This window comes from Pseudonaja textilis, chromosome 7, assembly GCF_049901715.1.
Source record: "Pseudonaja textilis isolate UNSWEBS1 chromosome 7, rPseTex1.2, whole genome shotgun sequence".
In the NCBI taxonomy this organism is placed as follows: domain Eukaryota; kingdom Metazoa; phylum Chordata; class Lepidosauria; order Squamata; family Elapidae; genus Pseudonaja; species Pseudonaja textilis.
This window is the reverse complement of record NC_141996.1, coordinates 17,094,640-17,110,763: the sequence shown is the minus strand read 5'-3', so window position 1 is coordinate 17,110,763 and position 16,124 is coordinate 17,094,640. Positions and strand designations below refer to the sequence as shown.

General features: G+C 38.3%; 1 protein-coding gene across 1 annotated transcript; it reads left to right on the top strand.

Annotated features, from left to right (window-relative positions):
* Positions 1-4,439: 4,439 nt before the first annotated feature.
* LOC113440511 (vitelline membrane outer layer protein 1-like) lies at positions 4,440-10,985 on the top strand. Its single transcript, XM_026706951.2, has 3 exons — positions 4,440-4,651; positions 5,269-5,363; positions 10,447-10,985. The coding sequence occupies exons 1-3, from the start codon at positions 4,481-4,483 to the stop codon at positions 10,733-10,735; spliced, it is 555 nt and encodes a 184-aa protein (XP_026562736.1). The 5' UTR covers positions 4,440-4,480; the 3' UTR covers positions 10,736-10,985.
* The last annotated feature ends 5,139 nt before the right edge of the window (positions 10,986-16,124 follow it).

Here is a 16,124-nt window from a genome sequence, read left to right as displayed (position 1 = left end):
TAAGTTTGTCTACTATGGAGGCAGAATTCTCCTGTTTATCACTATTATGTACTGAGTTAATTATGTATAAACAAATGTTGAATGATATGGGTATAACTGTAAATTATCCTATAATTGTACATGAAGATAATCAGGCAGCAATTCAAATGGCCACAAATATTGCAGTAAAAACTAGGAGCAAGCATACAGATTTAAGGTATCTAAACGTTAGACAATCTATAAAGAGTAAAATGATACAGCTGGAGTACTGCATGTCGGAGGACAATGTAGCTGATAATTTTACTAAAGCCCAAGGTGCCATAAAGCACCTAGAGAGTTGTGAAAAATATGGGTTTAGAATGTAAAGGTATTATATATTTATATCACCCAAAAGGGGAGAATGTTGGGTATATGAATACACCAACTAGTTTGGGTGAATAAATATATAAACCTAGGTCTAAGTGTTTGCAGCTTTAAGCTCCAAACTGCAATGTAATTGGATAATTATGGGTGCGGTTGCAAGCTGCAATAATAGGCAGTGAGAGAGACGTAACACTTCCTGGTTACTGTTTCCTGGTGTTACTGGTCGCTGATCTACTGGTCTCTCTCATCTCTGCTGCCTGCTGTTTACTCCTGTATGAGACGTCTGCTTGTTGGCTACTGTGCAAGATACCGTTTTCTACTGAACAAAAGGACTGTTTACTTGGTGAGCTGTGCATACTCAGTGTTGTCTTTGAGAGAAAGGTATCGGGAGGAGAAGATTTACAAGCAGATAAAGACATTGTATTTACTAGTTAATGGACTAGGTAACTGGATGGATATACTGGATATTGACATATGGACTGAATGACACTTCTTAGTCTCTGTGTGAATTAAATAACTATTTAAAAGCTACAAACAGTGTTTTTGTCTCCAGTGTGTGTATGCTCTTGGGCCCAGCCTCTCTCTCACGTGGCTGCCTGGCTTGACTGCTGCTGTGCACTCTGCTTGGGGGTTTGTCCCCAAACACTAACAGATGCAATCCAAACTCAATTATTATTGGAACGAGACATTAGGACATGTTCCCTTCAGGTCATAAGTTACACTGTATATGGCAGATTGACTAAAACTGATTAGAAAAGGTTTCCAGGACATTATTATTTCACCATGATATAGTTCAGCAATTTGTTCTGACAGTTGATTTTTAGAAATCATTTCAGCAGTTAGTTTCATCAATCAGTTTAAAAAGCATATGTTGAGCAGTTAGTGTTAGCACTTCTTTTAGATCTACCTTAATAATCCACCATTTCAAAACTTAAAAGACAGTAAACATAAAATCAGTAGAATTTCTTGGTTAACTCTTCTGGAGAAAAAGACCTCACATAGATATATTGTTGCAGAATTGAATGGCTACGGTGGCAAGAATAGTTGTGCTTTTAAAGTTGTAGCAATGTTTCGGCAGAATCTCATCTGCCATCATCAGGATTCTGTATAGTGTTCGTCGTTCACACAGACGAACACTATACAGAAGCCTGATGATGGCAGATGAGATTCTGCCGAAACTTTGCTACAACTTTAAAAGCACAACTATAATGACATGGGAAAATACCTGAACAAAGCTGAATACCATATATATATATATATATAAGGGAGTTTGTAGTTTTGGAAATGTACAAGTTTTCCAGGGCAAAAATCTTTTCTAGCATAACAAAAAAATATTCCACATAGTCACAATTGTTGAGTCTGCTACATCTCTGCAGTTGTTCTTGGAATGACCATGCAATAATGTGATTAGCATGGACACATGGTTAATAATTTTGTTTTCCCTCAATACCACACACAATATTCTCTGTGTTACTCAATTTAGTAAAAAGAAAAAAATATATTATTTCTAATGGCTGGATAGCTACATGGTGGTAACCCATAAAATGATTTGTTGGAATAAGCGCTAGGTAAACTTCTGTTGTGCTGCACAAACTATGGCTTATTGCAGAAGTAAGCAATTCATGCCCCCCTCCCCATTATTTGTGGGATTCCCAAGTCTCTTCTGACTGTAATTATTAAAAATTAGCATGTTGATTTCCTGACATTTGAAGGGAGGAGATACATTAAGCACAATTTATTGAATGAAATTAATAGTCTGATTTCTAACAATATACCAAAAACAATAAACATCTAGAGGAGACAACAAAATATCTCTAGGTTCTCTTTCACAAATAGTGGCCCCAATCCTATTTCCTCCTCCTCCCCCTCCTCCTCCTCCTCCTCCTCCTCCTCCTCCTCCTCCTCCTCCTCCTCCTCCTCCTCCTCCTCCTCCTCCTGCTCCTGCTCCTTCTCCTCCTCCTCCTCCTCCTCCTCCTCCTCCTCTTCCTCTTCCTCTTCTTCTTCATTGTTGTCATCATGATCACTACCATGCTCAATATGGGGCTTCTCAATCCCCTTCCTGATGTTACGTGTGACCCATGGCTACTGAAAGTTTGTTTTTACAGTTTTATAATTCAGTATCTTTAATAAACATAATGCAAATAAATTGTGCCTTATTTTCAGATAGCAAACACAATCATGTTTTTTTTTAATTTCCTGGCTTCATCCAGTGAAGGATACAGAAGGTGCTCAGGTTTCATGACCCTGCCCTTTTTCTTGTCCAGCCTACAAACAGTCCTCCATTTAAAGTCTTTCCCATCCTGGCTCTTGGAAAATTAACTGCAGGAAGAAGGTAAGCATATCTGCAGAGAGCTGTCAAAGGAGACCAGGGGTGATTGAGTCAGAATTACATCCATCTAGTTGTTTGGAAGAGTAGAAAATACAGGTGGTTCTAATGGAATATGGATAACTGTTCTTGCTCTAAATATTAGTGTGAACACAAAAGCGAGAGATGCCTTTCACATTTCAGAAAGAGGGAGAGACTGCAAACTTAACGCAAAGAAAAAGCAAAAGCAAAAAGGGAGAGACTAAGAACTTAAGGCAAAGAAAAAGACAAGGCTAAAGAGTCTATGGAATGTGAAAGAGAAAAGCTACAGAGTAAGAAAGGATAAAAGCAACATTAAGGGAGCAAGAGACAATCTTTATGTGCGTGTGCGAATTTGGAATGTTGAAAACATTTAACAGGCACACTTGCAAAATGACTGGCTTGGCAATCTGCCCTATGTACAAAGTCGGACAAGACCAATCCCAATAAAACCCACATGTCAGAAAGTAAACTGGCCTTCTAGAAGTTCTAGGCATTTTCATAGAGTCCAAAAGCAGGATTTACTCAGTTAAAGGGGTCAGGCAAAGTACTTATTTATTTATTTTTACCCATTCTATTCAGGAGCTCATTCCTCATTTTTTTTCCAACTGTCTTGGCAGGAAACTTGAGGTGAGAGGGACTGTTTCAAAATCATCCAGTGATTATATATTTACTACTTTTGGGGGTTATTTATTGTGATGTTTAGTATGAATACTATATTTTGTAATATGTTACATGTCATATGCTAATGTTATATATAAATTCCCTCCTTCATTACCAGCCTGCTTTCATCTCTCATTCCAAAGTTAGATTCTGTTTGTTCCTAAAAATCAGATATCAAAGTTAGATCATTTGTCTAATTACATCTTTTCGTTACTTTTAGTGTCTGAAATTTCCAGTATAGGCAACGTGGAGGAGATAAACAGAAAGGATGGAATGCATTTTGGCTTGCAACAAATTGTACAAATTATGGAAATAATACAAATTGTTTCTTGGCATAGCTTTCTCAGTCTCAGCTCAGCAACTCAGACTGATTTTGTAGGAATTAAAATTTCTGTAAGATTAAGAAAATTATGCATTTGAGTTTATTGTTCTGGTTTCTTGCTATAACCCAAAAACCCTCTAAGTTGCTAATTGTGAAGATTCAGTTAAGACAGCAGGCTGTTGACTGACTGGTGCTCTAGTCAGGGGTGAGTTTCTACCGGTTCTGTCCACCTCTGTAGAACTGGTAGCTTTGAAGAGGAGCAGATATAGAACCGGTTCCATGTCTACTTATGTTTTTGCTCACCCGCCCACCTGGGCTCTTACCTGACCTTTATTTCCTGATTTTTTCAAGTTCAGAGGCCGTGCGAGGCACAGCTGCAGTTTAAAAAGCAGGAAAAAAGGGCTTTTCTGCATGCAGCATGCTGATGACAATTTACAGGCGCATGCTGGCAGCATGCAGGGAAGCACATCGTAAATCACCGAACCTCGTAAATGGTAGTTAACCTTGTCGGATCCCACCCCTGGCTCTAGTCATATCTTAGGTAGAAAGCCAACTGGGTTGGTCCCGCTATCTCAGCTCTAGGAATAAGAAGGCAGCGAGAAACCATTTCTAAAATCTTTCCAAGAAAACTGTAAGATCAAATCCAGGCACTTCCCTGGAATTCAGGGTGATGCAAAGACACAAAACAAAAGAATTGAAAAGCATGATTTCATGAGCATGATATTGCAGATAGTTTATGACTGATTTCTGGTTTCTAGGACGTTGCAATATCTGAAGACTTTTCTGTTTCAAGAAGCAGAGTGCTTTCCATGGATCTCTCTGCCAGCATCACTCTTCTCTTGACTATCTCCTGCTGCGTGTGGAAGACCGAACCACGAACGTTTTCTTCTGTGCTCAGTGTGCCAAATGGGGGTACCTGGGGTGAATGGGGTCCAGATTCATTTTGCTCTTATGGCTATGCTAATGGCTTCTCCCTGAAGGTAAAAGTTTACTTTTCTGATGCTCCTTTACTTCTAAATATTCTCTTGCAAATTAGCCTTCAGCTTATCTGCCAAGAAATGCAATCTAGAAGCAATTGTGTTGATGCTTTGTACTTTTGATTCTATAATTAAAGGAATGCATTGAGTTTGGAGTGGAATATTGTGCAGCAGATCTAATCTTCATCCAATTCATTGTCTAATAAAGTAAAGGTAAAGGTTCCCCTCACACATGCATGGTAGGTGTTTCCAGCTCTAGTGGGCAGAGATCATCTCTGTTTTGAAGCCGAAGAGCCAGCACTGTGCGAAGACGTCTCCGTGGTCATGTGGCCAACATGACTAAATGCTGAAGGCGCATGGAACACTGTTAGCTTCCTACCAAAGTCGTTCCTATTTTTCTTGCATTTTTATGTGCCTTTGAACTTTGTCTAACACTTAATATTAATTATTATTATTAACTTATTATTAATAGTAAAATTATTGTTAATACTTATTCATTATTATTATTAACATTGTCTAATACTTAAGGGTAAATGTTGGCATTTGTGAGAATTGAAGTCTGAAGGACAGCAAGGAGAAAAAGGCTGATCTAGAACTTTAACAAGGTCATATTTTCTTAGGTGGAAAAACGCCAACTGCTAGGAGACAATACAGCTCTGAATGGAATCCGCTTGTACTGTAATGATAGCACAGTAATTGAGTCTAGAGCTGGACCGTGAGTAGCTGGTTTTCTTATTATATTTCATTTTGTTGTCATGAAGACTGGGGAAGGAGATCACCTCTCTGAATGAACTGCTGATGCTATTTATTTATTTATTTACTATTTATTTATTTGATTTGCCAATCGCTTACAAGATAACAGGTATAAGTATAAACATAGTTTTGAATACATGAGATGGATACGTATAAGAAACAACAACAACAACAATAGGACAGGGACAGTAGGCACAATTGATGCGCTTATGCATGCCCCCTACAGGCCTCTTAGGAAAGGGGTGAGGTCGATAGTAGACAGTCTAAGGTTAAAGTTTTTGGGGTTTGGGGAAGAAACCACAAAGTCAGGTAGAGTATTCCAGACATTGACCACTCTGTTGCTGAAGTCGTATTTTCTGCAATCAAGTTTGGTGCAGTTAACCTTGAGTTTGTATCTATTGTGTGCTCTTGTATTGTTATGGTTGAAGCTGAAGTATTCATTTACAGGTAGGACATTGCAATGTATGATTTTATATACTATATTTAGATAGGACTGAAGGTGGCATAGTTCTAGGTTTTCTAACAGATAACAGATAATCAGAGTTGGAAGGGACCTTGTAGGTCATCTAGTCTCCAAGCAGGAGACCCTACACCATTTCTGACAAATGGCAGTCCAATCTCTTCTTGAAAGTCTCAAGTGATGGTGCTCCCACAACTTCCGAGGGCAAGCTGTTCCATTGGTTGATTGTTCTCACTGTCAGAAAGTTTCTCCTTATTTCCAGGTTAAATCTCTCCTTCTTCAGTTTCCATCCGTTATTCCTTGTCTGCCCTTCGGGTGCCTTGGAAAATAGCTTGACTCCTTCCTCTCTGTGGCAGCCCCTCAAATATTGGAAGACCGCTATCATGTCTCCCCAGTCCTTCTCTTTACTAGACTAGCCAGGCCCAGTTCCTATAACCATTCTTCATATGTTTTAGTCTCCAGTCCCCTAATCATCCTGGTTGATCTTCTCTGTACTTTTTCTAGAGTCTCAACATCTTTTTTATAATGTGGTGACCAAAACTGGACCCACTACTCTAGGTGTGGTCTTACTAAGGCTTTATAGAGTGGTATTAGTACTTCCCTTGATCTTGACTGTATCCCTCTGTTAATAGAAATTAGGATTGCATTCGCTTTTTTGGCAGCTGCTGCACACTGCTGACTCATATTTAGCTGGTTGTCCACTAAGACTCTAAGATCCCTCCCGCAGCTACTGCTATTGAGCCTGGTTTCACCCAGTCTATATGTGTACTTGTGGGTTTTCTTGCCTAAGTGTAGGACTTTACTTTTCTCTACATTGAATTTCATTTTGTTAGATACAGCCCAGTGTTCTTAGTCTATCAAGATCCATCTGGATCTTGAGCCTATCTTCTTGGGTGTTAGCTATTCCTGCCAGCTTAGTATCATCTGCAAATTTGATAAGTTCTCCTTCTATTCTCTCATCTAAGTCATTAATGAAGATATTGAAGAGTACTGGGTCCAAGATTGAACCTTGTGGCACCCCACTGCTTACTTCCCTCCATGTAGACTTAGACGCATTAAGGACTACTCGCTGAGTACGGTTTGCCAGCCAATTGCGAGTCCATCTAGTGGTGGTGCTATCTATTCCACTTTTTCTAGCTTACTAAGAAGTAGGTTGTGGTCTACTTTGTCAAATGCTTTGCTGAAATCTAAATATATTATGTCCACAGTATTTTGCTGGTCTACTAATTTAGTCACTGTCTTGAAGAATGAAATAAGATTGGTTTGGTATGATCTGTTTTTAACAAACCCGTGCTGACTGCTAGTTATTACTTTACTTGTTTCTAGATGTTGGCAGATCTGTTTTTTTATTATCTTTTCCAGTATCCTCCCAGGTATTGATGTTAGGCTGATTGGTCTAGAATTTCCTGGGTCTGTTTTTTTCTCTCCTTTTTTGAAGATGGGAACCACATCAGCTATTTTCCAGTCCTCTGGTAGTTCCCCAGTGCTTCAGGATTTTTGAAAGATATAGTGCAGTGGTTCTGAGATGACCTCTGCCAGCTCCTTTAAAACTCTAGGATGTAATCCATCAGGCCCCGGTGATCTCTTTTCATCAAGATTAGACAGGTGTTATCTTACTATATTTTTGCTTATTTTAACTTTTATTTCTGGTCTGTCTTTTACAGTTATGTTTTTGGTGGGTTGAGCTATAGTTTCTTTTTGCGTGAAGATGGATGCAAAGAATGAGTTAAGATCTAGACTTTCAAATCTGGTGGCATAAGGTATTCTGCAATGAGTAGAGGAGCAGAGAACTCTTCTTGTGAAATATTTCTGGACTTTCTCAACTGTGTTAATATCAGATACATGATATGGGTTCCAGACTGATGAGCTGTATTCAAGTATAGGTCTAGCAAATATTTTGTATGCTCTAATTAGTAGTGTGTTATTACCAGAGAAGAAGCTACATAGGATTAGGTTAATAACTCTTAATGCCTTTTTGGCTATGTAGTTACAGTGGGCTCTAGCACTTAGATCATTAGAGATGAGTACTCCAAGATCCTTGACAGAGTTTGGATCATCAACAAGGTCTTGACTATTCAGCTTATATTTTATTTTCTGATTTTTTTTGCCAATATGTAAGACAGAGCATTCATTTGTTGAGGTTTGAAGTTGCCATTTGATTGACCATTCTGATACATAGTCAAGGTCTTTTTGGAGGGTAATAGTATTGTCTGTGGTGTTGTATAGCTTTACAGCAAAGAGAACATAGTTGCTCTTAATATGATCACAGAGGTCATTTATGTAGAGTATGATGAGAGTTGGTTTTAAAATGCTGCCTTGGGGGACACCACTGTTGACAGGTACAGAATTTGATAGGACGCTCCCAATTTTGACCATTTGTTGTCTGTTTGACAGGAATGCTTCCATCCAGTTATGTAGGTGTCCAGAGATACCACAAGATTTTAGTTTTAGTAGTAGTTTGTCGTGTACCACTGAATCAAAGGCTTTACAGAAGTCTATGTAGATTGTGTCTGTTGCTTTGCCCTGATCGAGTTGTATAGTCCATATGTTTTTGCAGTGTAAGAGTTGCAGATTACAGGATATTTTTTTTTCTGAAACCAAATTGTTTATTAGAGAGTCGGTTGTTTGTCTCTAAGTGGAGGATGATGGATTCGTTAATAATTGATTCCATGACTTTACAGGTGATGCAGCATAAAGAAATTGGCCTGTAATTTTCAACTAGGCTGGGGTCTCTTTTGTATTCTTTTGTATTCCTTTTATTTTTATTTATACTCTTTTGTATTCCTGAGTTGTGCAGTGGTGTAACTAATACTTTGTGGGCCATAGTAAGTGTATCTCTTTTGCTCCCTTACATTGTTCTTCCCAGCATGCATTTACTCCAACAAGACCCATTGTTGACTTTAGTCTCCCTCATACTTCTCCCATTGTGCACTTCATGGCTCTATTTGCCTTCCCTATAACTCTCTTTGTGAGGAGACAAAGACTGCAATGTTGTGCTACATGTGTAAATGCTGTTAATGAAGAACAAGAGTGTGGTTGCTATGAATGTCATATACTCGAATCCTTGACACAGCTCTTCAAAATCAAATTCCAGGCTATTCTGTCACTATACTAATTTTTGTTGGTGTAGTAAAGAATGATGAAAGGAGTGGCCTAGAGGTGGAACACTCACCTCACAATCAGAAGGCTGTGAGTTTGATCCCAGGTAGAGGCAGATATTTCTCTGTATGGGCACAAAGAGAATATATCTATTAAATAAATATCCACTTTGGTGTCAGGAAGGGCATCCGGCCAGTAAACACTCCGCTAGGTCCATTCAGTTGCCGAGATTCTACCCCGCAAGGGATTATGGGGTTGTTAAACAAAGATAATGATTAAAGAATGATGAACATGTTCTGCGGATTCTGAGGTATGGTTTTGAAAATATAAAGAGACCAGAGGGTGCCTTGAAGCTTGTGTTCATTCAGCTGAACAACGATGGGCTCCTTAAAAGAAAAGAAAACCCAAGTAACACTAAATGCTGGCTTTATACTTTTTGTAACATACGCAACCCACCCAACAAAGCTGGCACACAAGGGATAAAAATGTCACCCAGAAAGGCTGGTACTCAATAGATAACTAGGCTGGTACATGATAGATACACTAAAACAAAATTAACTAGAGATATTCTTGATACTTCTTGTAGTTTGGGGTGGTTTCCTAAGAGCACTGGGTGTTCTTGGGTGTCTCAGCACATTGTGTGTTCCCCTGATGACTTTCCATGATTTAAGAAATCTGTAGGGATAATCTGCATGTACCCACCTTCTAGGCTTTCTCGAGAGTCCCGGTCAACAGTAACTATATATCGTTTGCAATACCTTTTATCTATTTATCAGATAATTTAATTTGATCAATTGCAAATGAAGATGTCAGCAGTCAAAATGCCCCAAATCAGGATTAGGGCAGCATTGGACATAAGAGATGTTCTTTCAACTTTTTTTAATTGCACAATCCTTTCTCCCCAAATAAAACATGGGAAAGGACCACATGGCAGCCAGAAGAAGAACTCTGTTTTCCTGTGGAACACCATGTTTAAAGTAACAAGGGAAACTAAGATAGAACTCAGACTTCCAATACGAAGATGAGGCACTGAATTTCCACAGGGAACTTGCGAGCTGAATAATGACTCACTTCTTCACTAGTGGATAATTCTTTCATTCAAGAGTAATAGAAGGAAAAAAGCAGGGGAAATGGTGCTTAGAATAGCGCAAGACGATTTGCAATATGAGAAGTCTCTGCTATATTGGAGTTTGAACATGACATGAATTAGGAGAAGTCTTGGGGAAAAGATCAAGAGAAGAATCCTAGCGGTTTATGCTAGCTGCCAAAAGACCCCTTTCCTCCATTTTTTCCCCTACGTTAGCACCAAAGAATTAGGTTTACTATCAAATTTTGACCCAGAATTATGTAACAAAAGCAAAAACTAGATATTTGCTTGATTCTTAGCTCAAGAGTTTAGCCATTGTGCCTGAATTTCTTGGACTGATGACAAATGTTTAATTTAGACACTGAAGAGATGGTTATGTATCATTGTCTTTTTTGGCAGGTGGGGAACCTGGACCAGAAAAAGACTCTGCCCTGGAGGTTATCTGGTTACTTTTGCCCTGAGAGTGGAACCACATCAAAAAATACTTGATGATACAGCAGTAAACAACATTGGGTTCAAATGCAGTAGCGGTGCTAACCTGATAGGCTTTGGCACTAAATGGGGTAAATTTGGCCCCTGGAGCGATCGCTGCTCAATTGGCATATGTGGGATGAAAACAAGGGTGGAGGATGCACAGGGCATTAGTGATGACACAGCACTTAATGATGTGGCTTTTTTCTGCTGTTAATGGTTGATACATGTTTCCTCACCTCTAAATATACTTTGCTATACATTCTCAAAGACTGTTAATTATAATGAAAATAGTACCTTGACAACAAATGGTGTGTTTGTGCATAATGTGGTATTACAAGGTAACCGTACCCTCTGGTGATACCTCTTGAAACAGTCCAGATGGGAGGTACATAAGGGAGGTAGCAGAAACCTCAAGCATTGCAAATGATTGACTGTCTTCCCTCTCATCATTTTGATCCAAATCACAGCACCAAGCTATGCAAATAAAATTAATGTTGCATCAAAAAAAATAATGTTGCATCTTCAAAGACATTTCTTTCTTTCAATAAGCTTCTGCAATTTCAACTGAATGGTGGGCAATGAAAGATTCATATTCTTTGAAGACATCTGGTTGTTAGTACTCTGAAGGTACAGTTGCCTTTTGAAAACACCTTTGGGACAGTCATGACCTGGATGACAGAGAATTACCATAAACATTTATCTACCCAGGTCTGTTTTAGTTGGGATATCAGGACCTTTGCTGCATTTTGTTACCACTGTACCAAACTGATTCAATTCTTCATTATATAAATTAAAACCATGTTTTGTTCTATGATAGGACACCTTTCTAGCTAGGACCAGTTCTTGGATGGCAATGATAGTGTAGCTGAATCTTCATTTAAAATGTTGACAGCATCTTTTCTTCCCTTTTGGTTTTGAAATGATCCAGGTGGTGAGAAAGGGAAAAGATTTAACTGGCATCCTCAAAAGTCACAATTCAACAGGGCATCTCTAAATGTATATGCAACTTTGTCCATGGCAAATTTATGGGGCTAATTTCTATTTCCGATGCCAGGCTAAGAGAAACAAGGAGAAGCCTGGGAATAGACAGAGCAATGGCTCAGATGTTGTCATTTAAATTTATCAGGTTGGAAATCATGGTATTCCAGTGTTATCACTCCTTTTCCTCCCAGATTGATATATTTGGATTTCATTATTTTACAAGCTGATTAGAGTCAACATTTCTGAATTTTTAAAGAGAAGATCCAGGAGAGTGAAATTTTTACATAGATTTAATTTATCCCATTATATCAGTTCTTTTTCTCCCATTTTGCATTCTGCCTTAAGCCCCAGAAAGATATGTGAAGCAGACCACTATGGTTTAAAATCCATGCTTTAAGACATAATGGAAATTAACCCAGAGAACCCAACTTATTTGACGAAGGGTTGTAAAAGAAGCCCTGGCTAAAGACCCTCTGTGAATACGCCTAGTATTGGTCAAAAGTGAGTTTTGTGACTAAGAGGCTGTACATTAGTGAGGTAGAACAGTCTGGTCCTACTCTTCTATTTCATTAATGTTAATTTCCCCCCTTAAATGAAACATCCTCTTGATTTCTCTTTACCTTATACCGTAAAATTTTTGGTCCTCATTGGTAAATTATTGTGGAAGATACACTGAATATTAAAAGCAATGACCAACCAGAAATCCACGTGACTTACCATATGACCTCCAATTTGGGAGTTGGGAGAAATAGCGAATCACAAGGCAGTCAACATTAGGAAGTCCTTCCTTAAATTCCCCTTAAATTTTTGACAAGTTTTAAATGTCAAGTCTTTTTCATCTCTTCTAAGTGATAGCTAAGTGATAAGATGCAACCAATCCTTGCTGCTCTAAAAGCCAATCCCAATCATTTGACATATTTTAAAATTCTGAATCAATTGTCATAGTCCATTCTTTCCCCTTCCATTTCCATGTAACCGTACCCTCTTGCATTTTAATTTTACATAGAAAAGAGCAAGTAGAATGACTGGGGAGTTACAGAAGCTCCCACACAAGGAAGGCCTAAATCATGTGGTGATTTTTACTTTAAGTCAAAGGAGTGGGATCCAAGAACACAACAGAAAAGTATACGATATAAGCTTTTCTTCCACTATAACAAGTCAACCATTGAAACTAAACACAGAATTTTGTTATAAAAAACAACATATTACATTGTGGCATACAATGCAATTAGATGTGGTTGTGGCTGACAATTTAGATGATTTTGAAAAAGACTAGCTACTACTGCTGCATACTAACTCTGCCACAAGCCGGCCTTAATTTTTTTTCTTGGGTACAGCCACTTATGCTTTGATTACCATTAGGTTGATTTTTTCAAAAAGCAAAAAACAAAAAAATGTAACAAAAGATTTTTATGAGGTCCCTCATATGTTGTCAATTTTTTTAGTATTTATTAAGCAGTGTAAGTTATGAGGATTTTTCTAGGTTATCATAATAAAATATATTATAAATGGTACTATTTCAAGTTTAAGGACATTCTTTTTTTAGTTGTTTCCTCTATCTAATCTAAGCCATATTCTTTTCTACTGCCTGTGAGGGGAATGGCTACAACTAATAGTTAACTGTCACATAGATGACTTTAGATAGTCTACCTATCTATTTAAATTGTTGAAGGCAACAGCACAGAAACCTAGAGGTTGAAGAGATATCACAGCTCATCTACATTTCCTGCTTGGATAAATGGTTTTGGACAGATGGCTATCTAGCCTAGGTTTTGAAGACCTCCAATGAGAGAGAACTCACCACATTCTGAATCAACCTGTTCCACTGGCTGATAACCCTTTCCATTAGGAAATGTCTCCTAATTAATTGGAGAACCATATCTCTTTCTGACTTTGGCCACTTAATGAGAAGGAAGGACTCACTGGAGAAGAGCCTAATGCTGGGAAAGATTGAGGGCAAAAGAAGAAGGAGACGACAGGGAATGAGGTGGCTGGATGGAGTCACTGAAGCAGTCAGCATGAGCTTAATTAGACTCCAGAAGATGGTAGAGGACAGGAAGACCTGGAGGAATGTTGTCCATCAGGTCGCGATTTGACTACAATCCCACCATGGTCTGGTGTTTTGTGCAATCTAGATTGTCACAAATCTTTCCTATCAATTTAAAGTTAGGAAATACGGAGGCAAGATTCAGCATGCCTCTTCTTTCTTCATATTTGTTTTCTTTTTTCTCTTCTTTCTTTCTATTCTTTTTGGCAGATATCTGAAGAACACTAAGTGGCTCAACCAAAGTTCAGAAAGAACAAAAGCTGCTTATTTTTGGGTTGGCATATTCATATATTTGCATTCTGCTTTGTTTTATTATGTTGGTGAGGACTTCAAGTAGCTAATAAAATTTGAAGTGTACAATAGAGTATGCATTGATTTGTAAACGTAGTACTAAAACCAATCAACTATTAAAAGACCAAGAAACTTTACAACGAGATGCCTGCATTTCATAACTATGTCCCCAATCCTGGAGATTCTCTCCCCCTCTATTGCCAGAAACTGAGGTCCCACAGATCTGATTAGCAGCTAAACAAATTGCCAAAAATGTCCCTTAGATAGACAAAGGTTCTAGGGTTAACAATGAACGCAGTATTAAGTCTGAAATCTAAGTGGCCAATCAGTGAATATTTTCTTTCACTATTCTCTATCACTTGAACCAGGTTATAGACCAGTTGCTGTACTGAGCAACAAATGTAATTTCCACTACTTCATGATATGGCAACTAAAACTTACAAGTTTTAAAACAACTGTAAAGTCTTGGACTGGGTCAAGATCAAATGTCATAATTCCACTTTATGGTCTGTTGATCTGGCCATTCCAAGAATATTACATTTAGTTCTGAGCACTCCATTTTTGTAAGAATATTGATGAACTGAATGTACAGAAGAAAGCAATTATGATGTTAACGGACTTCAGGGAAATAGGTATGAGAAATGGTTGGAGTCACCGAGTATGTTTAGTTTACAAAAAATAAAATTATGGGGCAACATAATAGCTTCCCTCAAGTATTTGAAGGGCTGAAATGCAGAAAAGGGGGAAGGCTTATGGGTTTCATTCTACAAGAGGATGTAAGAAATAAGGAGTTCAAATTATTAAGATTTTTCTAATGGCAAATGAAACAGCAATGGGCCACTTTGCCTGAGAAATTGTAGATTCTTTCACTGAAGGGTTTTAAAAGATATTGGGTGGCCATCTGTCCTGGGTACTACAGTCACCCAGGCAGGCGATTGAATTAGATTGCCCTTCTCAATTTTTAGATAGCCATGCTACCCTTGAATAAGGTTTATTCAAGGCTTATGTTCCAAGGTCCATTTGTCAGCACTAAGAGAGAACTAGTGAGGATTCTGATTTGGCTGCTCAGTTAACATGGGGTATATTTACAACCTACATCACACTGTTGTTGCTGTTCCTAATTAATTAATTCATGGTTGTTACACCGTTATATATCATAATTCACTTAGGAGCCTCTGGAGAGTGCCTCACCATGTTATCCTAGGCTCTTCATATAAACACATCGGTCTCAAGATGTTCATGTTTAAATGTCCGCAGCAACATTTTAAACTGGGCTTACAAACAAATTATAAGCAATGGCATAATAAGGACAGATAATCTAAATCTTGTTCCATAGTCTTAGACTGTTTATTTTGAAACCATTTCTGTGATTTGGGAGCAACTTTTGGCAATTCCAGTTACAACTACTGAAAATCCATAGTTACTATCATTTTGAAGATAAAAATATATGAAAATTACAACATAATGGAAGAAAAAAGAAAAAAGAAAGAGGGAAGAGAAGGAAAACTGGTCACTCCAATGTTTTAAAAAACATCCCTGACCAACCCATATAACTGGAAATATTGCAGAAGGGGCACCTTTTTGAATTTGGGGGGTGGAGGGATTGTTTGGTATCCGCTGTAAAAAAAATTTTTTGATAAAAATTGACATTTGAGTCTGGAGAATAAGGAGAGGATAGCTGAGTGGTGCCGATAGGAGTTTATGAACTAAGGTTGGTACACCAATGATTGTATTTTGATCTAAAATAAATGCAGAAAGACAAAATGCATTAAATAGATCCAGGAGGATTGGTTTGCACATTCACTACTCTTGTTGACTGAACTAGTTTCCAAACAAATAAAAAAAATATAAAGCTATAGAAGCAGAATGCTTTTGTTTTTCTACATCATAAAGAAAATACTTTTCAGGGACAGAGCTGACGTCACAGAAACACGGTGTGAATTCACAGAGCCCTGTGAATTTCTGCCAAATTCTGCCTGCCAGGAGGTCCTAAGGAGAAAAAGCCACCTTGGAGAGGTGGCAAAGATAAAGGGGACACTCGCTCGATCACAAGGAGCTTATATCCTTTCCCTTCCTATCCCTTGTTAACAAAATAACAGCACACCCTCCTGGACTCACCTACTTTGCGCTCTCCTCACTTGCCATCAAAATATTTTTGTGATGGTCTACTCTCCTTGATTAATACCATTGCTGGGCTGTTTGTGCAGAAGTCGATGCAATCCAAACTCAATAATTCTTGGAACAAGACATTAGGACGTGTTCTCTTCAGGTCATAAGTTACGCT